General features: G+C 48.7%; 1 protein-coding gene across 4 annotated transcripts in view; it reads left to right on the top strand.

Annotated features, from left to right (window-relative positions):
• The first annotated feature begins 4013 nt into the window (after positions 1-4013).
• ACACB (acetyl-CoA carboxylase beta) overlaps positions 4014-24911 on the top strand; it is a 92525-nt gene continuing 71627 nt past the window's right edge. Inside the window, exons 1-2 of one of the 4 annotated variants that reach the window (XM_054594103.1) lie at positions 4014-4275; positions 15980-16641. In XM_054594103.1, coding sequence (XP_054450078.1) covers positions 15989-16641 — 653 coding nt within the window. In that variant the 5' untranslated portion in view covers positions 4014-4275; positions 15980-15988. Of the gene's footprint in view, positions 4276-11462; positions 11529-15979; positions 16642-24110; positions 24385-24911 lie in introns of those variants that run through there. The other 3 variants (XM_054594104.1, XM_054594105.1, XM_054594106.1) reach the window with 3 other exon arrangements.

Below are 24911 nucleotides of genomic sequence, written 5' to 3'. Positions count from 1 at the left end.
GAGGGGCACCGCTGTGGCCCGTCTGGTTGAAAGGCTGGGTGGACGCCCTTGGTGTCCTATGAAGGAGGGAGAGGGGTCGGGGGGAGCGGTGACTCCTGTGCCTGTATGCAAGAGGATTAGCAAGAAGGCCATACGTGAGGGCTCCTGGAGCAGCCCCGGCGTCTCTTCGAAAGCAGGGAGGCGGAAGCCCTACTTTTGCTTGAATATTGCTTTCTCTCCGAGCCTTAGATTTCTTAGGTTTGAAGAGGAGGATTTGTGACCCCACATTCTGCCATCGGCAAGCAGGCTTTCAGGAAGGAAGAGAGACAAAGACGCATGCTTCATTTGCCCCCTGGTACTTTGGGGGTGCTAACCCTAACCCTGACCCTCGGCATTCCAGAGGGTTGGTATTTCTGTTATCAGTTAGGTTTTGGAGCTTCCCTCCCCATGCAGTGCTGTGAGGAGAGAGGAAGTAGTGAGCTCTGAGTCATCATAAAGGATTCAAAAAGCAAACTCATTTTCAAAAGCAGATTGAATCTTTGTAGTGAGGCTTTAAACAGTACAAAGAGCATCTTCAATGGTCTATGACTCCCTCCTGCCCTCCCCCCACAAAATAATCACTGATGTTTTAGGAACCAGGTTCATTGTGGTTAACTTTTAGCTGTGTAGTTATCAGTTTTTTCACGTTTTCGGATTTGTTACGATTACAGCACTGGGTACACTCAAATGAAAGGCAATCTTGGCCATTTAGGCGGGGGGTCAGCATACTTTTTCTGAAAGGGGTCAGACAGTATGCATTTAATCTTTGTGGTCATCCCGTCTCTCCAAGCAACTCAACTGTGCTATGGAGATAGCAGCTGCATGCAGAATGTGAGCAAACAGGTGTGGCTGTGTTCCAGTAAAAGTTTATGGACACTGAAATTGGAAGGTAACAATGATTTGCACGTGTCATGAAATCTTTTACTTTTTTCAAGCACTTAACAAATGTTTTAAAACCACTTTTAGTTTGGGAGCCCTATGAGAACAGGCAGCGTGGGTGCAGTTTGCAGACAGACAGGCTCCTGTCCTAGGGCCTCCTGCTCAGACACCAGCAATGACAGCCCAGCTGCTGTGTCCTTGCACTGTGTGCACAGTCGTGTGTGGATCACTATGGGAGCAGGTGAGAACCTGGCCGACAATGATTCCTGTCCCTCCCCCACTCCCCCCATCTCAGGCAAGAGAAGGGGATCTGCCAAGGGCTTTTGGGAACACAAGGAAGTCAGTTATACAAAATGCTGGGAACCCCAAGTTATAAAATAATTGTGTGGAAATCACGATCTGTGATCGGAGTCCAGCAGGGCAAGGGAGGGGGGATGTGAAGTGTTTTTATAGACTTCAGCATGTTGTTAATATCTTTCCATTATTATGATAAGATAACATTTTCTCCCTTTCAAAATTCACTTTCCTGCTTCAGTTGGCTCCTGGCATAGAAAACGTTAGAAAGGGTTTGGGATTGGAGAAGCAAACTTTTTGGTGTGCCTGTGTGTGGCAGTGGCTTTTTATCTTTGTCACACTTTGGAGATGCACGAGGTGTGGGCCTTGGGCCACATTGGAGGGCCCTGGGGTGTTGACTGGTGGTGACTCAGGCTGAGAAAAGACTGGAACAGACCCCTGCTGGAGACGGCCTCTTCCTGTTGGGGGTGAAGTTACCTGTTCATTTTCTCAGCTGGAACGGGTTTGTAAGTTTTTGAAGCATGTTGGGAAATGGTGATAGGGCAGACCAGGAGGTCAGTGCTTTGCATTCTTTGCTCCTCAGTTGTGAATTTCCTGTGTCCCCATATTTGGAGCAACAGACACGAAGGTCCGGAGGCTTCAAACAAGCAATTAATGCTCCTCAAGCCTCACCACAGAGTCACCCCAGGAACCTTTAAAAAATATTAATGCCAGGCCCACTCCCAGAAATTCTGATTTAATTGGCCCTCAGGAGGAGGAGGAAAAGGTGATGTATTTATAAAGTGTCCAGTTTGCAGCAGGCCTGGCAGCTTCTTTCCAGTTGCCCTGTTTGTTTTCTTAGACCATGTGGTCGATTGATTTTTTTTTTTTGGTGGGAGGTGGGATGGGGGGGTCGGGTGGGGTGGTAAACAACTTAACTATGAGTTTCTTAATCTGTTTGAAGAAATATGTTTTCCTATTCATGTTCTTATGTTTGGTGGGAAAGTTTGTGAATAACTTTGGTTTCGAGCCTTCCATTTGGCTTCTAGAAACCTATGCCTTGTCCTGGCCAGGTAGCTCAGTTGGTTAGTGTCATACCAATATGAAAAGGTTGTGGGTTTGATTCCTGCTCAGGGCACATACACGAATCAACCAACGAATGTGTAAATAAGTAGAAAAACAAATTGGTTTTTATCTCTCTCTAATACTAAATAAATAAACAAACAAATAAATAAAACCGCTGCCTCAAAGAAAGTCTCAAGGCAGAACTGAGCCAGCAGAGAGGTTTTCATCTGAGTGTGCGTGTGTGTGTGTGTGTGTGTGTGTGTGTGTGTGTGTAGGGAGAGTGGGGAATATTTCTAGTCTTTTTGAAAGTAAAGAGTTTCAGCACTGCCTGGTGTGGCTCAGTGGATTGAGCACCAGCCTACAAACCAAAGGGTCGGAGGTTTGATTCCCAGTCAGGGCACATGCCTGGGTTGTGGTTGTGGGCCTGGTTCCCAGTAGGGGACGTGTGAGTTGATGTTTCCCACTCTTTTTCCCTCTCTTCCTCTCTCTAAAAATAAATAAATAAAATATTTAAAAAATATATTTAAAAAAAAGTAAGGAGTTTCATTAGATTTGATTAAGTGCCTGTCATGAGCAAGCTACTATGCTAGAAGTGCACTCTATTGTTTCCTTTAATTTCCTCACCCATGTGGTAAAGTAGTTGGATGAGGAAACTGACTTGGCCATTTGCCAAAGCCACAGGTAACAGGGCTAGGATTCAAACCTATGCCAACCTGATTTCAAAACCCAGCAGTCTTGTCCCCGTTGACACTCTGCGCAGATCCAAATTTGCTGTCATGGGGAGTTTAAATGGAGTTTTAAAATTTTTCCTTGACTCACAGATGGCTCTTCTAGGACACACAGAAGGACCTGTTTGTAGTTTGAGAGGATTGTGTGAGCTACTCTAGAGTGATGGAGTCTTGACACATAATCTAACCACACTCATAGGGGCTGCCTGCCCGATTATCAAGAACTCAAGGCACTGTGCTAAGCGCTCGACCTGTATCCTTTCATCCTCAACTATAAAATGGATGCGGCACTATCCCAGGTGACAGCTGATGACACCAAGGCTTCAAGAGGATACAGAGGGCAGGCAAGAAGTGCACTTCTTACTGAACAGTCCAGTGGAGAAAATCCCAAGTCAGAAGTCCGCTATTGGACAACTTTTCTTTCTTGGAAAATAGCTCCCCCAGCGGGGCAAAGGCTGTACCTGGTAGAGCTGTCCTGTAAACCCTTCTGTTCTGCATAAACTCAGCCCTCTTGCTGTTTTTTCTGCTTTCATCCTGGTTCTGTGGAGCACAGTGCCCTTTTGTGTGGCCTTGGCTTCCCTGCCACCTGCTCTGGTTTGGACCTGCAGGTGACCTTTGTCCCACATGCCACCAGCCGTCCCCACATGGCAGAACATTCTGTGGCTGCTGGGTCTCTGCTCCCAGCCCTAGCAAGAGCGAGTGGGAATGGATCTCTGCTGGTTTGGTTTTCCCCCAAGACCTCAGAAATGGGAAACATGTCCTTGAGGGACATTTGCATAGAGAAGGTTTGACCAAAATCTTCCCGGGGGAGAGAAGCCAGGTGATCTTTTGATAGTAATCACCTGAGCCCATTCATTCACCGAGGATTTGTTCAGGGTTTGTTCCTGAAGCTGTTTCTCAAACGACCAACAGACCTGTATGCCATTAACTTTCAACATGTCCTAGGAGAGCCAGCATGACTTTGTATTGCTTACGACAACTTGGACTTTAGATACCTTGTGGTTTAGGTGCCTAAGCATTTTGAAATAAAGCCAAGCAGTGGGACTGAAAGGTGGAAAACGGTTTGCTGCAAGCAAGATCCTTTCCCACTTCACCTGGGTTATTGCTGCTCTTTGGTGCCTTGATGGTTAAGTGCACCCGGGATATTTTTAAACCGGCAAGGGCTGGTTAATCTAAAAGTGACATTTACAGGCACGGCAGGGAGCAGCCAGCCAGTTTAGCTTCGGACCCTCCACAGAGAAGGAACCTGGACAACGGAATCCTGAGTGCACAATCAGAGGACATGGGGAAAGAAAAGGCGGAGAGAGAAGTGGTAAGTGAGCTCACCCCCTCCCAGGGGACAGGGACTTAAAGCCAGTGTCCAAGTGAATGGGAATTCAATGCATAGTGAAGGCAGCCCCTATATAAATGTGTGCCTGTGAGCTCTCCGGGGGGACAGCAGCTCCTGTTGTGTTTACGGGAAGCTGATCTGAGAGGCTCTGAATGTAACACTGATGAAGGGGACAGGTCTTTCTTTGCTTCTATAAATGGTTATGTTGCTGGGAATCCCTGTGCAGACTCCTTAGTTCCACACACTGAAATGGTTTAGGTTTTAGATTTACTTAGAAGTCAGTTCTGTAGCTTTTTATTTTGTCCCCAAAACTTCTGCTTAAGGAAAAGCATTCTGTTTCTCAGACTTGCTTGTGTGTTTAAAAAGCAGACTCTGCCCTGGCCAGGTGGCTCAGCTGGTTGGAGTGCTGTCCCCATACACCAAAGGATTGCAGGTTCAACCCCCACCCCCATCAGGGCACATGCCACGGTTGTAGGTTCACCCCTGGTCAGGGTGCCTGTGGGAGCCTATGGATCGGTATTTCTCTCACATTAATGTTTCTCTTTATCTCCTCCCCCTCCCTCCCTCTCTTTCCCCCTCCTTCCGCCTCTCTCTAAAATCAATGAACATATCCTTGGGTGAGGATTAAAAAAAATTTTTTTAAAGCAGACTCTACGAGTAAAGCATTCATAGTGTTTCTGGGTTCCTAGAAAGACATAGTTTTCTTTAGTTTTTAAAAACCCCTTACAGCCCTGGCTGGCGTGGCCCAGCGGACTGAGTGCCGGCCTGCGAACTGAAACGCTGCTGATGCCATTCCGAGTTAGGGCGCCCAGTTCGCGGCCGACCGAACACTGTATCTCTCACACACTGATGTTTCTCTCCCACTCTTTCTCCCTCCCTCCCCCTCTCTCTAAAAGCAAGTAAATCTTTTTTTAAAATCCTATTACAACGTAAAAGATTGAAGCAGTACAGAAAGAAATAGGTTCTCCTTGCTCCATCCTTCCGTCTGTCCCTCCTCCTTAGGGAGCTGCTATGCATAGTTTGGTGTAAAGCTCCCTGGATCTTGTTTCCCCAAAGACATTTTATTCTTTGCATTCATCTGGTACATACCAGTATCTTTTACAATGATCATTATTATTTTAACATAAATGCGCTTCTGCGTGGGTAATGTGACCCACCACCCAGATTTGCTGGGGACTTCCCAGGAACCGGGTCTTTTCCATTCAACAACTGCAAGGTATAAATGTTTTATTAATGTTTTCCTTCTAACTGTCTTGGGATATCTTTACAAGATGTGATTTCTTTAGTGACTTCTCCAAGCTGTAAATGGAAAGACCCAGGCAACGCTAAACCTGGTGATGAGAGACGCAGACATGCTCTGTTTCTGAAAAGTTAAGGGAAGGCGGGTAAACTCCCTCCTACTTTGATCGCCTTTAGTTGTGAGGTAGAAATGCAAGGATTACATTACACAAGATGCTCATTCTTTACGGCAAAATAAACATTTTAAACTTCTGAAATGGAGGTTTTCTGAAACTCTTATCCCTATAGAAACTTTGGGGTCCCTTATTCTAATGCTTCTGAATTTTCACTCCTGGGTCCTTCACTTCAGAGGAGAGTGCGTCTGTACATGGGGAAACCTGGAAACAAGGTCGGAAATCTTGCCTTTTACCTGCAAACCTGATGCACATATCAGATTATAGTCTCCCAGAGCTCTCTGTGTGTGACGGCAGTAAGCTTGGCACCATAGAGGGAGAGGCCGTGCTCCCTTATTCTACGGATCCAGGATGCCTTGTCCTGGACAGGTCATGCAGGCAGAGCCGGAAACCTGAGGTCTGCATTAGGGGGAAGTTGGCACCTGCTAGATGGTGACACACTAGGACAGTCCGGGGCGCGGGGGGTGGGGGGTGGGTGTAACTGACTTCATGCCGCAGACCAGGAAATCAAAGTTCAGAGAATTTCCGTGACAGGCTTGGGTCAATCAGATGACAAACAGAGGAGTCTCCACCCAGGTTAGCCTCGCGCCAGAAGTGCTGCCGTGCCCTCTCTGGGCCCCGGCACACCTGAGCGCCCTCACGCACGCTGGGGCCCTGGGCACTGCCGCGCTCCTCCCACAGCGGGGGTTTCGTGCCGTGCCTGCTGGCCTGACGCCCTGAAGCCTCCCCACCTTTCAAACCAGATCAAACCATAGGTGAGAGTGATGTTAAAGGACAACCCCGAACACACTGCCCTTTCTATTGGGAAGTAAATGGGTTGCAGGCTCCCGTAGTAGCTGGAATACTTTGTTGCTGGAAACGCCCCCCTTAGTATGCTCCCCCTGCTCTGTCCTAAAGGAAGCTGTCCTCTCCTGTTGCCACAGTCTCAACAGAGTGGGGCTATGGGGACCCTCCTGTTTGGAATGATAGCCCCTTCCCACCTTGATTGTGTTGTGGTGCCCAGCAGTTTGGGAAACATTCGGCTGCCTGCCAGGATTCCTGCTCTGTCTACTTCCAACATCACCTCGCCGCCCGGCACCCCTGCTGGCTAGACCACACTGCCGGTCTCAGCAGAAGCTTCCTGCCAGGAGAACACCCTCCTCACCTCGCAGGCCAAGGCTGGATCCCAGTCCCATGCACAGCACAGGCCTCTCCTTTGTGACAGCTCGCCTGGCTGTGCCCTTAACGATCATCTGGGATCTTAACACTCTGACGTGGTAAACCCACACGGGCAGGACCACTCCTGTGCAGTCTGCTCCATGTCCCCAGCAGCCAGCGCCAGGCATGGCAGGTGCTTGGGAAATACCCACTGCTGAATGAGTCAATGGCTGAAGAGGGCAGGTTCCCGACACTGAAGGAACAGAGGGAAATGAGGATGGAATTCCATCTGCAAAGGTGGCAGGAGCCCAAGACCTGGGGCGCATGGGACAGTCCACTGCAGCAATTTCTGCCGGGATGACTCACGTGAGAGGCTAGCGGAACAGATGGGCCCGATTAGCTTTTGAGACAGTGGAACAAATTTTCCACTGGAGGTAGGAGACCTGGTCCTCTTACATTTCACCAAAGTAGGCGCTGGTCCAGAACCATTTGGGCCAGTTTTGCCTGGGCTGGCAGATCAACCCTCATCAAAAGTTGGGTTTGGCTCACTAGGCATTAATTGAGCACCTACAGTGGGCCAGCCACTGCCAAAGCGTACCTTTCTAGGTCCACGCTCCTGGGAACCCTGGGACTTGGGTAATCTGAGCCTTTCCCCAAAATTTGCAAATGTGTTTCCCTCTCCAAAGTTGTTCCCAAATCGGTGGCACCTGCAGCTACACACCTGCTGGACTCTAAAATCAAGCGGTTTGGGATTCGGCACAGAAACACGAGGTTGTAGATATTTTATGCTTATGCTCACAGCCTTTCCTGGGATTGTCTGGAGACCCAGACGCTCTGACCTAAGTCTCATAACTGCTGACTCTCCCCGGGTTTTGTTTCTGGGTTTCTGATTCCACCCATTTCAGAGGGTAGCCAGTTAATCAATTCAGTCAACAGCCTGTTCACCTCTACCAATTACAAACCTTGGAGTCAAGCAGAGCAGGTTTGAATTTCATGTACCTCCAAGTTATGTGAGTTTGAGCAAGTCACTCCCTCCCCCTCTTGGGGAATTGGGTTTTCATGCTTGATCTGTGAAATAGGATAAGAATGTGAAATAGATAAGGATAATACTTCCCTTGTAGGGCCCCGGTGAGGAGTAAATGAGATTCTGGATGCAAGATGCTTGTTATAATGGAAGGGGTTATGATTATTTATTAGTGTAGTCACTGTTTGTAGTTGGGAGTAGGGATAACAGAGCGCAGTCTTCTTGGAGGTGAGGGTTGCAGTTCTGCGGGTGGGACAGTGGGACGTGGCGCCAGCCCTCTTGGACACTATCACAGGAGAAGGTGAGGTTCTTGGATATAAAAGGTGTGTGCCTTCTCAAGTCTTACAGTTTGTTCTGAGGTACACCTGCCTCCCGGAGGTGCACCTGAAGGTTGTTGTGTATGTTTTTCAGATGCAAAAGTATTAAACTATTCACAATAGAAGGAGTTTGCTGATTGCTGCTCCTGGCTTAGTACCTTTGGCAGAGTCTTTAGCCAGTGGAGTTATTAACTTGCTATCCTGGCATGGTGCCAAGGGCAAAATCTGCTTAAGGCCCAGAACAGTTGGCTCCTCTCTTAGCTCTCCCTCTCCACCCCTGAAAGGGGGTGTCTCCAAACTGCCTTCCAGATGAGTCTTTCCCTGACTCCAATATTAGTGGTTGGATGCTGATATGAAAGGCTTTTTCTTTATTTGGGCAGAATGCGCCTGTCTCCCCCAAAGTCTTTCCGAGGAGAAGGATCCCAAATCTAGGGAAGTTCTTTCCTTGTTTGTTTCGTGGTAGCACTTTTGTTCCTCAGGAGTGGGCACAGATTTAAAAATAAGCCCACAGCTCTAAGAAACGAAGCGGCACACGGCGACAGCCACGCCTCAGCTCCACTGACACGGGGCCTCCTCGGGGCTCATGGAGGGAACTCCAGCACCCAGAGCAGGGAAGCACGAGGATGATGAGCGTGGGCTTCCAAGTGGGGCCCCTAGGCCCTAAATGTGACTTGGGGAGTGACTGACTCTGCTTCTTCCTCTCCCATAAAAGGGGAGTGAGAAGCGGTACTTGCTGCAGAGGGCTGCAGGGAGACATTGAGACCACGCGTGCAAAGCTTGTACAGTGGCTCTGATGGGCTGTGCGCTCCATAGACACTAATGACACAGAAAAGCGTGCCCTGTGATATATTAGGGGTCACTTCCTGTTCCCTACGACGCTCCTAAACCTTTTCTTTCCTCCCATTTTCAACCCCTGTGTTGGCATTAAAAAAATCCTTTCTCTGAAAACGGAACCCTTGTGCATTGTTGGTGGGAATGCAGATGGGTGCAGCCACTGTGGAAAACAGTGTAAGGGGTCCTCGAAAAGTTAAAAGTGTAACCACCTTATGACCCAGCGACTCCACTTCTGTGTATATATCCGGAGAAACCTGAAACACTGATTTGAAAGAATATAGGCACCCCTATGGTCATTGCAGCATTATTTACAATAGCAAACAGAGGGAAGCAGCTCAAGTGCCTATCAATAGGCAAGCGGATAAAAAAGCTGTGAAAAAAATCTATTGGATTCCATATATTCAACAGGCTATCACTGAGCCATAAAAAAAGAATGAAATCTTAGCATTTGCAACAGCATGGATGGACCTAGAGGGTTTTATGCTCAGGGAAGTAAGTCAGGGAAAGGCAAATACCATATGTGTTCACTTACATGTGGGATCTAAAGAACAAAATAAACAAAACTCAGACACAGAGAACAGACTGACGATTGCCGCAAGGGGTCGGGGTTGAGGGACGGGTGAGACGGGAAAGAATTGAGAAGTACCGACGGGCGGTTATGAAATAGTCGCAGGGATGTGAAGTGTGGCATAGAGAGTACAGTCAGTAACATTGTAACAATTCTGTATGGTGCCAGGTGGGTACTGGGAACGTCCGGGGACACCCTGTAAAGCATATGGTTGTCTAACCACTGTGCTGTGCATCTGAAGCTAATACAAAATAACATTGAATGTAAACTGTAATTGAAAAGTGAATTAAAAAAAATTCTCTCTCTGAATAACATAAAAAATAACCCCCCTCCCCACTTCCACTCCACTCTCTGCCCCAAACACACACAGTCCTTGGGAACACCCCCGTTGGAGCAGGGAGCAGGGGAGAAGTGGGACCAGGATCTCGCTGAAGCCCCAGAAATGCCTGTCCCCGTTGGGAAATGGCCCCGGCAGTGCCTGCCCCCAAGCCCCTCCTGGCTGGAGCCCTGAGAAGCTGAAGTGAGTCCTGGGGGTGTCTCTGATGTGGGGAGCTGCCTGTCCCATCTGGGCGGGCTGGTCCTCAGGGAGTGGTTCACAGCCACTGGGCTGACGGGTGGCTGGATGGTGCCTGTTACCAAGTGGGAGTCGATTCATAGAGGAAGTGTCTCCCAGCAGAAGCCACGCTCCCAATCGCCTGCCTCATTCTTTTGCTTTTGGTGCCCAAGGAGGGGAAGGTTGCATTCAGTGACTAAAGGCGTCTTGGTTGGACCGCCCAGTAATTTTGTGAGGTGGGCAAGACAGATTGCTGGTGGCCATCGTTGAGTTGTGCTCTGTACCCCGTGCAGGGGGTGGCATCAAACCCTCAGCTCCGTCTCTTAGGAGTGACCTTATCCCCCTCTGCAGGTGAGTCACCTCAGGCTTGGAGAGGGTAGGGAGCTTGCCCAAGGCTCACTGTGTGTAAGTGGCAGAGCTGAGATGGGAACACGGGTCGCTTTCCAGGGCCCCAAACAAGCTGCCCAAGGACTGGCTTTTGCTGTGATCGATGTCTGGGTATAGAAGGGGCCCCAGCCTGAAGCTGGAACCTCAGGGCTGAGTGTGGCTGTTTCACTCATTTCAGATGTGACCTCTGGCTTCTGTTCATCTTTAACACAGGGACCTTGGACTTGCCAAGTGTTCCCCCTCTTAGGCTGTCGGTTGGAGCAGGCAGTTTTTTGGGCAATACTAACCTGTGACACCCCTGACCCCCTGGGCCAGAGTTCTAATTAAAGTGGCTACAAGTCAGCTTTGAACGCCCTGGCGGCCTCAGGTGGTTGTTGCGGTTACCTTAATTATCTGTGGAATCATAAAAGGCCCTTACGCCATCCCCTGCCAGCTGGAGGGTCCTGCTACGTTTTTCTTTCCATCATGGCTGCCTTGGCCAAACCAAGGTCTGCTGAGATTCCCCTCCCACCTCCCCTCCTCTCCCGGCAGGTGTCTGTCCCACGGCTCCATAAGAACAGAAGCCCGCCTCAGTCTGGTCTCCCTGTGCGCACCCAGCTCTCATGATCATGGGAATGTTTTGCTTTAGACACAGAGTTGGGCAAGGGGGCGATTGCATGAGCGAAGAAGTAGGCCTAAGTACAGGAATGTGGCAAGCCAGCGGGAGGTGGCCCTGTGGGCTGGGGATCCCTAGAGAGTGCAGACAGCCTCTTAAGTACCTGAGTTTGAGGCCAGGTGAGGGCTTAGCAGGGACCTTCGCAAACGGCTTCTATCTGTGGGTGACAAATAAGGACGTGCAGCACAGCTGACCTGGCCATCAGACTCCTCCCCGTGGCCTGAGGCCTACCACCAGCCTCCTGCTGAAAGGTGACACTGCCGGGCTGGGTTCCCTCAGTCACTCCGTGAGAGCGGCCGGCCTCAGACTGGGTGGAGAATGCAGCTCGTGGCTGTGTCCGCAGTGATGGTAAGTGGCAGGCTGTTGGGAGCTCATCTCGTGGCAGGACAAGTTCGCGTGTGAACCGGGATTGCTGGTTCAACGCTGACATTCTGCCCCTCGCGTCCTCAGCGACCTTGGCAGATGTAGATGTGAGCGGGGGGCGGTGGGGGGGTTGGGGGAGCTGGAAAACAAACTCTTGACCCCCTTGCTCCCAAGCCCTCTTTTGGCTGCTGGTCAGCACTTGTTGGAGCCGAGCCATGTCCTGCATTCATGGAGGCCATGCTGTGATTGCTCTGGCACCCGGCAGCTGTCGCTTGGGCTCAGTTTGCATAAAATAGAAATAGCGCTGGCCGGCACTTGGTGTCGAGGTCAGCTGGATTATTTCAGCGAAGGGCCACAGCTTGGCGTGGCGTGGTCCACAGAGGTTCACAGGAAGGGCTCCCCTGGCATCTCCTGCCCATGGAATCAGACCGCATGCGCAGTGCTCCTAGATGACTGTGCACATCCGACACTGTATGGCTTTTTTAAATCCTCACCAAAGGATATGTTTATTGATGTGAGCGAAAGAGAGAGAGAAACAAATATGAGAAAAAGAGCATCGATAGTACATCGAACCCTCAACCTAGACATGTGCCCTGACCAGGAATTGAACCCGCAACCCTTTGGTGTACAGGATGCTGCTTTAACCATCTGAGCCACCCAGCCAGGGTGGAATTGTTAGTTTCTATGCCACTGCATTCTTCCTTCTTCCCCATACACAGGCAGGTGTCTGGTTTGGGGATCATACCCATGTGCTTGTAGTAATACTCTCCATTTTTTGGAATTAATTTATATCCAGTTCAAGGGTGGGACAGGGAGACAGGGGCAGGTGCTGGGCCTGGATTTGAGTGGTACTGAGCTTCCCGTCCCCACAGTTCACTGGCTGTGAAATGAGACTGAACTAATGACAATAGCAAGGGTTTGGTGAGGAGGAAGAGGAGACGGAGGAGGAGAAATGACCCCTGTACGGTCTTGGTGGGAACATAAATGGCACAGCTGCTATGGGCAAGAGTCTGGTGGCTCCTCAAAAAGGTGCACATAGAACTACTCTGTGACCCAGTGATTTCACTCCTAGGCATATTCCAAATGAATTGAAAACAGGGACAGACAGCTAGGTGTACACACATGTTCATACGTGTTCACAGCAAACTCCCAACTTTCTGGTGCCCTAGCCTTGCCCTTACCCCGGTGCTATTAACGCTTGGGACTGGAGAGTTCTTTGCAGTGGGGACTGTCCTGTGCAGTGGAGGATGTTCAGCAGCACCCCTGGCCTCTACCTACTAGATGCCAGTAACACCCTTCTCCTAGTTGTGACAGCCAAAAATGTGTCCAGACATTGCCAAATGGCCCTGGGGAACAAAACTGCCATTGGGTGAGAATCACTGGGTTTTTTTTTAAACAAATATGTATACTGATTTTAGAGAGAGGAAGGGGAAGAGAGAGAGAAACACTTATGTGAGAGAGAAATATCAATCGGTTGCCTCCTATATGTGCCCTGACCAGAGATCTAACTCGTGACCTAAGTATGTGTCCTGACTATCGAGCCGGTTACCTTTTGGTGTACAGGGCGACGCTCCAACCAGTTGAGCCACCCGGGCAGGGCAAGAACCACTGGTCTTAACTCCTACACCTATTCCCTCCTAGGGGCAGGGTCTATTTTTGACTCATTTCTTGCACATAGTAAGTCCTCAAGAAAAGCTTGAAAAGTGTCAGCAAGAAATGTCATAATCCTGAGATCGCTGGCTTACATGTGCCCTCAGGACAAATTTTGAAATCGGTGATTGGCAAATGGCATCACCAGAAATGTGGCCAAGGCTCTCCTGGCTTCCGCAGGTGCCCCAGGTGCTCCTGGCCGGGGCAGAAGGCCACTCCCTCTCACGCCACACTGGCCAAGCACTTCCACAGCCCAGCAGCCCACTCCCACCGGGCTCCTGTATCCTACAACTTTGCTCCATTTGTTTATTCCTGTTAGTTTTTTGTTGCTGTTTGTTCTTCAGAATTTCCTACATAGAGGATCGTGTCAGCTGAGAATAAGAATGGCTTTACATCTTCTTTGCCAGATTGGACGTCTTTGTTTCTTTTTCTTGTTTAATTTCTCAGGCTAGAACTTTCAGTACAACATTGGCTGGCCATGGTGACACTGGGCACCATGTTCTTGGGGGGAAGTGTTCAGCCCTTCACCGTTGACTATCGATCAGCTTTTCATAAATGTGTATTAATTAGTACATGGAAGTTCCCTTCTATTCCTAGTTTCCTGAGTGCTTTTATCATGAAAGGGTGCTGGGTTTTGTCAAATCCTTTTCAGAGCCAATTGAGATGATCATGTGCTTTTTTTCCTTTTGTTCTATTACTGTGGTTTATTACATTGGTTGATGTTGGGCCACACTTGACTGATCCTTTCTTTTAAACAAAAACTTGATGACCTTAAAAAAAAAACAACCAACCATTCTGACTCTGTGTATCACCTAGAACATATTGGGGTGGCCAAAAAGTTTGTTTAGGTTTTTTTCCTTAAAAGAAAAGACACATTTTTCATTTTCATCAGTTTATTGATTTAGATATTTTTAGTATGTTGGCTCTCTCCTGCATGGTAGAATGTGGATTGTTCTCAATTAATGTCTTGAATTGATTGCTATCAACTTTGACTGGTCTACCCGACCATGGAGCATCGTCCAGGGAGAAATCTCCAGCATGAAACTCCACAAACCACTTTTGGCTCATTTGATCAGTCACAGCACCTTCTCCATACACAGCACAATTCTTTTATTGTGCTTCAGTTCCATTTTTACCTTTCTTGAAATAAGAAAACATAATATGCCGAAAACATTGCGTATTTTCTTCTGTCTTCAGTATTAAAAAGGCTACACAAAAATTCACCAATTTTGGTACGTTGTTTTAACTGCACGCTGATAGGACAGCTGTCACCATACAATCTAACAAAATTGTTTTGAATGAAGTTAGAGACAACTGAGTGGTACTAGAGCCATCTTACGGAAAAAACCAAATGATCTTTTTGGTTAGCCCAATACCTTTGACAACAACACTTTGGCAAATTCTGTTGCCGAAAGTGTTCAGGAAGCACATAGACCAGGTTGTTCTGGGAGATCTGGAGAACTTTTTGCCTTCCCTTAAGAACCTTGTGTTGAAACTAAACAAACAAAAAAGATCTTTCAGATACTACATTGATATGCTTAAGCTTTGTGATCCTTTTTTAATGCTTTCATCCTATCACTGTCGCAAAATTGGGGCTCAGAAGTGTCAAAAGTGTTCAGGTCATGTTTTTGTTTGTTAGCTTTTTAACAATGTGCCCTTCAAATAAAAATAACAATTATCTAGTCATCAGTAGTGCAGAATTAGTGTGGTAGGAAGAGGCATGTGTTAGAAATCAGAATATCTACATTCATTTACTCAACAGAGTGAATTTCTGCCCATGGTTGCGCTCTCACGCTAGACCTGGCACTGTTCTGGGCCCTGGAACAGACAGGGCGTGCTCTGCCCAGTCTTGCTGCTCTTTCCTCCTGTCTGTACGCAGACTCCACGTCAGGTGCGCTAGCGCCATGAGGGAGGTGAGGCAAGGCGCCTTTCCTCCTGCCACTACGATGCTCATGATGATAATACGATGGTGATAATGATGGTGGTGAAGATGATGACAGAAGTGACAGTCCCTTTATATCTTCAAGTTGGAATATATTGAAGTCTTTTTTTTTTGATAACAGCTTTATTGAGCTAAAATTCACATATGATATGATTCACTCATGTAAAATGTACAATTCAGTGGTTTTTAGTGTATTCTCACTACCATCAATTTTAGGACAGTGTCACCACTCCAGGCAGACACCTTGTACCCTTTAGTTACCACCTCGATCCCACCAGCCTTAGGCAACCACTCATCTTCTATCTCTCTGAATTTGCCTCTTCTGGGCACCTTATCTACATGGAATCATACAATATGAGATCTTTTGTGACTGACTTCTTTAACTTTGCATGTTTTTAAGATTCATGCATGTTGTGGTATGTATCGATGTTTCATTCTTTTTATGGCTAAATGATATTCCATTGCATGGATGGACTGCGTTTTGTTTATCTATTTGTCAGTTAATGGACATTTGGATTGTTTCTACTTTTTAGATATTTTGATGCTGTAAGAGTCCTTTAACGTACATGATCTCATTTAGTTCTTGCATGCATGTTTATAATTTACAGTGAGCATGTGTTAGCGTACCTAAATTAGAAGTGAGAAACCCAGAATCAGCAGCATTAAGGAACATACCCAAGACCACGGCACATGATGAGCTGAAACCGGGAGGAGGACCCTTTTCTCCTCCTGTTCTGTCGGCTGAATACACAGGCCCCAGCTTACTCTCACTGCACTAGCTCCTTTAAGAGAGAAATAACTCGATTACTCAGACCCTAAAGCATCTCTCCTTTTCTCCTTACAGGTTTTCTGAATGACCCTGCTTTTTTTCCTAACTTGTCTGATTATCTCCTGGCTGACCTTGTCCTGGTTAAAAATCTGGGGGAAAATGACGGACTCCACACCGGTTACCAAGAGCAACTCGGAGGCAAACGCCCTCCCGAACCAGGAGCCCCTTCCAGTGTCCGACAGCTCAGAGGAGCCAACGCAGAAAAATGGAGACAGCAGCTCTGTGCCAAGGACTCCTGACCACCCTGGGCCGGCTGACCAGGCTGAGCTGGACTCCCTAAAAGGTCCCAAAGATGCCTGTCTGCAGAGAACCTCCCGGCCGCCTCTATATCGGAATCCTCAAAAAAGCCCCGTTCCCTCCCGTGATGCCTCCCCAGCCAATGGGACAGGGACTCGCGGCTCGGAGGCCCCAAATACCAATGGCCTGTCCTCACCAACCAGACCCCAGGCCCGAGGCAGAGCCCTCTCCAAAGAAGACCAGAAACAAGCGCACATCAAGCGGCAGCTGATGACTAAGTTCATCCTTGGGTCCTTTGATGACAACTCCTCCGATGAGGACCCTGGCACTGGGTCCTTCCGAGAATCTTCCCGCAGAGGCAGCCGGGCCAGCCTGGGGGCCCTGTCCCTGGATGCTGCTCGCTTTGCAGGTGACTCTGAGTCCACTGTCCCCACGATGAGGTAATATGCCCTGTGTCCCTGAGGTAGGCAAGGGTCTGCACCGCCCCCCTGCTTGGCCACGCCATCCCCTGGTGCCAACACTTCCAGGGTAGCTGTGCAAAAAGCAGGAGACATTAGCCTTCTCCCCCCTCCCCCCGCCCCGTCCTTCTCTCCCGTCAGAATCATTTGTTAAACATCTACTGTGTGTGCAGAAACTGGCTTTCTAGCCAATCTCAGCCAAGCTGGGGAAGATGACCTTGCGTGTGACTAGTTATAATTTAAGCCCAATGAGCTAAGGCTGGCTGGAGCTGCAAGGGATGATGGGAGCCTGAAGGGCAGGAGAGTTTCCCTGCCTCCTAAACAGACTTCATTCCTTCTTTCTTTCTTTCATTTTTTTAAGCAATATTTATTTTTAAAGAGAGGGGAAGGGAGGGAGAAAAAGAGGGAGAGAAACGTTGATGTGTGAGAGAAACATTGATCGGCTGCCTCTCGCACACCCCCAATAACCGGGGACCTGCAACCCAGGCTTGTGCCCTGGTGGGGAATCGAACCGGCGACCATTCAGTTTGCAGATTGGCACCCAGTCCACTGAGCCACACCAGCCAGGGCTCATTCCTTGTTTCCAATGAGGGAGAATCCCATGTGGAGGTAATCTTTGGGGAGTCAAGGCTTAGACGCTTGCCCTGGGGCCACTTAACCAGGGGTCGGCTGCGTGAAAAAATGATGTCAACCCTCAGTTCCAGCTGGCTGGACACAATGCATCAGAGTAAGGCCAAGTGCTCTGTTATCTGGTTATAGAGTTTTGGCTTTGATATTTTGGCATCTTTGGGGACCTCGGGAGCCTGGTGTTTGACAGTCCCCTGTTAACCCTTCTGCTCACACCATTGGCAGGGCCTTGGGCCAACTCTCTGAAGGGATGTTCAGGGAACCCTCCCTAAACCCCCCCCCCAAAAAAAAAAACCCTCCAGAGTGTTCCTTTGTGGGGCCCTGCTGCTAGGCTATTATATGGGGTGGTGACATCTTTTCCCAGGGGGCCCACAGGTGAAATGTTCCGGCCAGTTCAGATGTGGGTCATGGGGTTCAGGGGTGGACAGGCTGGCGTGCCACCTGCCACCAGCTGGAGCATCAAGGAAATGAAACCTGTTCTGGGAGGCCAACGTGGTGACAGAGTCCCTGTTAGTTGCAGGAAATTCTCTTTGTTATTATTATGAGGTGGTTTTTTTTTTTTTTTCTGATAAGCTGCTCAGTAGCCTGCGCCCTCAGGCAGATCTAACCTCTCTAGCCTCCCTCCTGCAAAGGACTCCTCCTTCTTCCAGCCCTGCTCAATCTCCTTCCCTGTTCCTTACACAGTAAACAAAGGCCTGAGAGAGTTTATTCCAGGGCTCCTCCGGGCTCCCGTGGAAACCACAGCAAAGAAGGGACGAATGTCTGTGGGTCTTTCCTCCTCGGGAGCCACTTGGCCTCTGTGCTTGTGCACGAACGTCACCTCGTGGCCCACCAGGGTCTCTTCTTTCCAGGCCACCCTCTGTGATACTGGCAAGGCCAGGGATGGCAAAGGCATGTGTTTAATGTTTGGGAGGAAGTGCTCTTTGAAGCAGTCTGCAAAGGGGACTTTTTCTTCCTGCTCTGCCTTCCCCGTCCCAGAATACGCACAGCCACTGCCGTTTCCTCTTTGGGCCCTGCTGGGCTGTGACCCAGCAGTCCCATTGCGCCATGTGCCCTTGGCTGAGTGCTCGGCCATCAGCATGTGGAGCTTCTTAATAACTTTTGCACAAGGGCTCTACATTTTGCTCTGGGCCCCATAAATTCTGTAGCCACTGTTGCCTCCCCCTCCAGCTTTTGCCTATCAAAGTCACCGCCTCCGAGGGCCCTCCCTTTGCCCCTCCCACCTTCAGAGTATTCCCCTTGTGCCCCCAGTTTCTTGATCCATCACTCTGATGTGTTGTTTCCACAACACTCAATCACTCCTTGAGATTATGTCTTTGATTTCCTTATTTGTTTACTTAGTTTTCACCTGTCTCCTGCAAACTCCATCAAAACAGAGCCATGTTTGTGGGGTCTCTGCTCTTCCCCACTCCCTAGCCTAGTGTGGGCTCATGGTAGACTTTGGGTAAATACTTGCCAAATGCATGAATGAAATGAGTAGGGCATACTTGTCAAAGACAGAATATTTATTTCTGGGGCACGCAGAACACTTGATGAATGAGTCTGAGTGTAGATGGATGGATGAATGAATGAACGAATGAATAGACATTTTGTTGTTGCTCTTTAGCAGAAATAGAATTTTTGTTCTCATAAAATTCTTCTTTGCGTAAATCTTGTGACTTCATAGACTAGGTCTGAGATTAAACTCCAATTTTGAATTTTTCTTCTGCTTTTTATATGGCTGTGTAATCTTGCCCTTCCTTTCCATTTTCCCAGCTGACAAGGGCTGGCTAAAAATATGATAGATCCAGTGACTTTGTGCTGTTTGTTCAGGTCTCTCCTGCCCTCCAGTCTCTTCCCTTTTGGGTTCATCTCAGGCCAGGGTAGGGGATTGGCCTTTCCTTGCACTTGGAAACAGTCCCCGAAGGGTGGAAATCCATGCAACCCTTAGAAATAGAGGTGATGAGAACATGACATCATGTGGCAAAATAGATGCTCACATACTCTGAAATGAAGGTCACAGGTCTTCCCATTTTGTTTAACAAGCAGCAGTGTGGTTAGTGCACAATGGGGTCAGATACCAGGTTCAAAGCCGCCTCTTACTAGCTTGTTATCCTGATGGTGCCTCCCTGTGAGGCACATGTGTGGACAGGGTGGGATGGGATAGGTTCGGGATTGTGCAACTCGGTCCTGAAAGTTAGTTACGAAATTCAAGTTCATGAGTTGGCCGTGAACTCATTTAATAGCAAACCCACCTGGAATAGTTGTGAAGTTATTTATAGTTTTTATCACATTTTGTGTGAATATACATGTCTTCTGCTGCTGAAATATTAATGTGAAAATGTGTAATGTAAAGTTGTACCTTCCTAAAAAGAAATTCCCCAATTCCAAAGCTCATGGGGCCCTGGGAGTTTCGGGAAAAAGATTGTGGGTACGTGTATGTAACATGCTTAGAACATTCCTGGCACATAGTAAACACACAAAAAATGCTTGTGCTTAATAAATATATGTATATGTGTGGCTAGAGAGACAGGAAGGAGTGTCCTCAAATAGTTAATAATCATTGTCTTTATGTGGTATGATTATCAGTAATTTAACTTTTCTTCTGTTTTCTAACTTTCTGCTGTAAATATAGTTATAACAGGTTTTAACAGAGTTTAATAATAAAACATTATAAAAGATATTGGAAGGGGAGTGAACCAGTCATCTTACTCCCTAGATAAAGAAGCTGAGGCTGGAGAGGTTCAGGGGTCTTGTCTGAGGTCTCCCAGTAAGATCGCCATAGGCCCAGAGCACCATTTTAGCCCAGACCATCAGCAGATACAGATCAGAAAGCAGGCTACAGCCTCTCGGTATTGAGGTTGCCACCTCACTGGGCTCCAGTAAATGCACCTCCACCCTCCTTCTAACTTGTCCTTTCAGTTGATGGAAGAGTCAGGAAATGGGGCAATTTATCAAGCAACCAGCTGTGTGATCTTGGGGACATCACCTACCCTCTCTGGGCCAGACTGGATATTCCGAGGTCCTTTGTGGCTCTAACAGTCTTTGCTTTTTCTTACATCCTCACCCAAGGATATGTTTATTGATTTTAGAGAGAGAGAGGAAGGGGTAGAGGGGGAGAGAAACATTCTCTCAGTGTAAGAGAGAAACGTCCATCAGTTGCCTTCTGTACATGACCCAGCTGGGGATCCAACCTGCAACCTAGGTACGTGTCCTGACTGGGGCTCGAACCTGCATCTGTTTGGTGTACAGGACGATGCTCCAACCAACTAAGCCACCTGGCCAGGGCTGCTTTTGCTTTTTTGTGTGAGGAGGGGTAGGTGAGGGCTGGTAGATGGAGAAAAGAGAGCAGCTGGAAAACTGGAAGAAGCTTAACTTATAACCATTTCTACTTCTCCAATTACTGCAGAGGGCCTGGGCGCCAGGCAAGGTAAGGACAAGCTAAGAGATGAAATGGTCAAGCGGAGGCGCTAGGTTTGCCCCCTCCACTCACTGGCTTGGGAGCATTTGTTGCAGCCCTGCTGGGTGAGTGCCAGGCACCGTGATCGGCACTATGGACGTGTAGACAGCGAGACCTGGCCCCCGCCCTCAGAGAGGACAGGGTGAGGCCTGAGAGGCATGAGCCCAAACATTGCCCTTCATGGACGGAGAGAGTGGGGGAGGGGTGGAGGCCAGCGCCCCGAGGAGTGGCCTGCCAACTCCTCCCCTCCACCATCGGGACCTGGGGCTGAGCTGTCACCTCTTCGTGCTTCAGCGTCCTCTAAAGTGAGGCCACAGTGGCACCTGCCTCACAGGGCCTGTGTCAGGCTTAGCTGGGTTGCTATGAACACAGCACCTAAAGCAGTGCCCACCGTGCAGCCATTGTCATTGAATGCAAAGCACAGTGTCATAGTAAGAGCCCAGGCCCCGTCGTCAGACAGGCCTGGGTTCATATCTCGGAGTAGTCTCCTGACTCCTCTGAGCAGCAGTTTCTTTCTCTGGTGAAGCAGGCTCCCGCTGGGGCTCCTGTGGAAGTGTGCTGAGGTCACTCGGGAGGAAGTGCCAGGAGTGGGTGTCCCCAGGCTGCCCCAGTTGCCATCTGTCGAATGGGCACCTCCCAAAGTTCTTGCCTGTGTCCATGGATGTTCCCAAGCTCTCATGGGGCTATTCTTTCAAGGTATGGCAACCTGTGTCCACGGAGGAGGAAGAGGGATTGAAAAGGCAGGTGGAGTGTCCCAGATACAGGATAAAATACAAACCAGCACACGGGGAATGGGTTTTTTCTCTGCCATTTCCCAAAATGCTCGCTTCCGCGTGGGAGTGCTGAGTTAGGGAGGTGCAGCAACGCACACTCGTATCCTGGGAAGGCAAGTGAGGGTCTGTGGGGTGTGGACACGAAGGAGGGAGCCCCACCAGGGAGTGAAGTCACACCGGAAAACACGCTGACCCCTGGGGCCTTGCATTGCCCTGCCTGTCCCAAATAGCATCCTGGGTGGGCTCACAGTGGGCGCCTCGCCAGCCCCTTCCTGTTCATGGTCGCCATCCACACCTTTCTCAGCAGCTCCAAGTAGTGAGCAGCTCATGAAACTTTAAACTCTCTAAAATATTTGTATTTATCTCTAATTATAATGTGATGGATTTTTCTATAATGTCTTTATTTATTCATTTATTAATTTAGGAAGGGGCTGACAGAATCCCCATTTTCAAATCTCTCTAGCTCCCAGGATGTTCTCTGGAAGCCAGGGATAAAGGGGATCCCTGCTTTTTTGTTGTTCTATTTGTGGAATGAATATTGAGGTCCAGGAGAGGCTGGCTATTAAATTAATACAGGGAAATTAATATAGGGTACAGAGTGACTTAATGTTCCTATTTTTCCCCTTCCTGTTAAACATTAGCATCCTATTTTAGAAAAATCTTTTACTTCTGCTCTATACGTAACCATAATAGTTCCCCCGTCATGTATTGAAGGGGATTATTTTATTTTTCAACAAAAGCACATTGTAAGTCAGTGATTTTACGGAGGAGAGGAAGTGGAGAGAAGGGTTTGCTCAAGGCCTCGCAGCGGGTCGGGAGGCGCCTGCAGTCAGTCATTGCTCATGTCTTCCCACCCTGCTGCTGGTCACTTGCACGTGCATTTCTTGTTCATTGTGTGTGTGTGCTGTCACGGGCCTGGGTTCTTGCTCGGCACTACCCGCACATTAAATTTAGCTTCTGATCCCTCTGAGGAGAAGGGCTCACAGCATGAGACTGCAAGTACAGCCAAGTGTGAACTGTTTCTTTGAAAATCACAAGCATTGATGTTTGTATGATGGTGGCGTTGTGCATAGGGGTGTGTATTATTCTTTCCTTCTCGTCTTCTGTTCCCTAATTAGAGAAAAACCCAAGTCATTATCACTCTGATGACGCACAAAGCCAGCCATCTAAATAAAATCCCTTTCTTGAGAGCCCTGGGTAAAGCTCGGTGTGTTGGGATGCATGGCCAGAAAAGTCAAAATATCTACTCAGTGTTCAGTGAGTGTTGGGGTTTGTCAATAGAGAGTAAAAATCCCGAGCAATGCAAGGAAACGTGAGAGTTCTCTCTGCATGATCCTAACTGACTTTTTGGTGGGGTAGGCTGTTTTGAAATACCTTTATTTCCTGATTTTAATTGCTTCCCCTATTTTGAGGTGGCTACCTTTAAATTTGGGTCACTGGGGGACAAATACGTCTTGGTTTTGGTTTGAAACTTAAAAAACAAAAGTCAACCTAAGGTGGGTTTGGTTTTTTGCAAGGACTGACAGTGGGGCCACAAAGAACATTCTGGAAACTCTGAAAAACTGTGAATTTTCTTCACCTGATTTTTTTAACCTATTGTTGAAACATTATTTAATGTATGGTTAGAACACAATTAACCAGTGCCCTCAGGTAGGGCTGCTAATACAATGTGAGGGGAGGGTGGGGGTCATTATTTCTTTTCTGGTCCTGCGCATGGTGCCCCATGGAGATGTGGCCCTGGCTTTTTTGATGGGAAACATTTGCAAACATTTACATTATCTTTTTGCTTTTCATTTGCTATGAACATAGGCTGCCTTTATTATTATTGCAGTATTTTCTAGGCAGTGTCTTGAATCCCTTTCATTTATTGTGACTACTTGGAGAGGCATTCCTTCATTCGTTCTGCCTGGGTTCGAGTCACCAGCTAGCTGTCATCTCAGGCAGCAGACACCTCTGCATTATGACAATAAAAACAACAGGGTTGCCGTGAGGGTTAAATGAGACAAAGGCACCAAAAAACGTTCAGGAAATGATCGTCTGGCCAGAAAGAAGTTTATTTAGGGTCACAGGTTGTCTGGGGTCTTCCCAGTCTAGGAGGCCCTCACTTTGAAAGGGGACTCAGAGGATTCAAAGAATGTGCTGGAAAGGTCACTGCGGGGAGGCGGGAGCATGGGCCAAACATGTCCGTGGAAGTAGAGGTGAAAGAGTAAGCAAAAACAAAAAAGAAAAAACCAGGAACTTGGGAGCCGAAAGTTGGTTTGAGTGCTGGGGCTTTTACCAGGCACCGTGGTGCCTGCTGACTCACTTTAAATACCCACATTTTCCACCACTTCCCTATTGTATGTGTGTTCAAGCCCATTAACTGTGAGTGTTTTGCAGCTGCCAATGTTAGGGGGAGGCCATCCTAGAACTCTTCTATTGTAGTCCGGGGAGCTGAGGGGGCAAGCAGCCAAAGCCTCTTTTCACAGAGCAGCTGTCCCCTGGCGCCCAAGGTCAGCTGTGGCTCCAAGATTGGAGGGTCTGGGGGGCGGGACCCGGTTAGTCCCAGGACAGGAGGCGGGGCCGGGGGCAGGAGGCGGGACCTGGGCGGGCGCTACCGCCCCGACACTTGCGCACTGGATGCATTTCGGGATGGAGGAAGAGCGGCGCCGAGTCGGGCGCCTGCAGGCTGCTGCACAGCTGGGCCCGAGGGGCACTCTTGGACCGCGCCTCCGCCTGCTGGTCGCGACTTGGTTGCCCCTCTGGGCCTCTGGCCCCGGGTCCGCATCTGGGGGTTAGGGAGACGCATGCTCCGCATCCCAGCAGGAGCCCGGTGGGACTGGCCGGCGGGGCGGTCAACATGAGTCCTGCCAAGTGCAAGGTCTGTTTCCCTGATCGCAAAGTAAAGTAAGTAAGCCTGCAATTTTAATGACCGTTATCTTTTACAAACTTTTGCGGTGCTGTCCCTACTTCCCGCTCCCCACCGTGAAGTCAAGCTCTTAGCACCACCCCCTCGTCCCTGCCGCACCCGAAGACATGCAGGCTTCTGTTTGGCGGCTGGGAACCTGGAACCCGCCTCGCAAAAATGCTAGCTGGACTTGGCCTTGGAGAGGAGGCCCGATTTGGCAGTGGTGTTGATTGGAGGAGGGCGCTTAGAGCACCCAGGTGCCTCAAGGTTGACCGGTTGCCCGGGGCCACGCTTTCCTCCCCTCTCTCCTCTTAACCTCGATAGAGATGATCGTGCGGAAGGCAGTTCTTTGACACCTAGTGATTGTGAAGACGGGGCGAATCTGCGTGCACCTGAGTAGGCATCACATTTAAGGTTGGTTAGTTTCTGTGCAGGTTAGTGTAGTCATTTCTGTGTATTGAGAGCTTCTTAGCCCTACCTGTTAGATTTCTTTTTTTTCCCTCTCTCTTCATTTTATTGCATTTAA

Source organism: Pteronotus mesoamericanus, unplaced genomic scaffold (genome assembly GCF_021234165.1).
Source record: "Pteronotus mesoamericanus isolate MK-2021 breed Mesoamerican mustached bat unplaced genomic scaffold, CSHL_Meso_final scaffold_507, whole genome shotgun sequence".
NCBI lineage: Eukaryota > Metazoa > Chordata > Mammalia > Chiroptera > Mormoopidae > Pteronotus > Pteronotus mesoamericanus.
The sequence above is the reverse complement of the archived record's forward strand: the minus strand, read 5'-3'. Positions and strand labels throughout refer to the sequence as shown.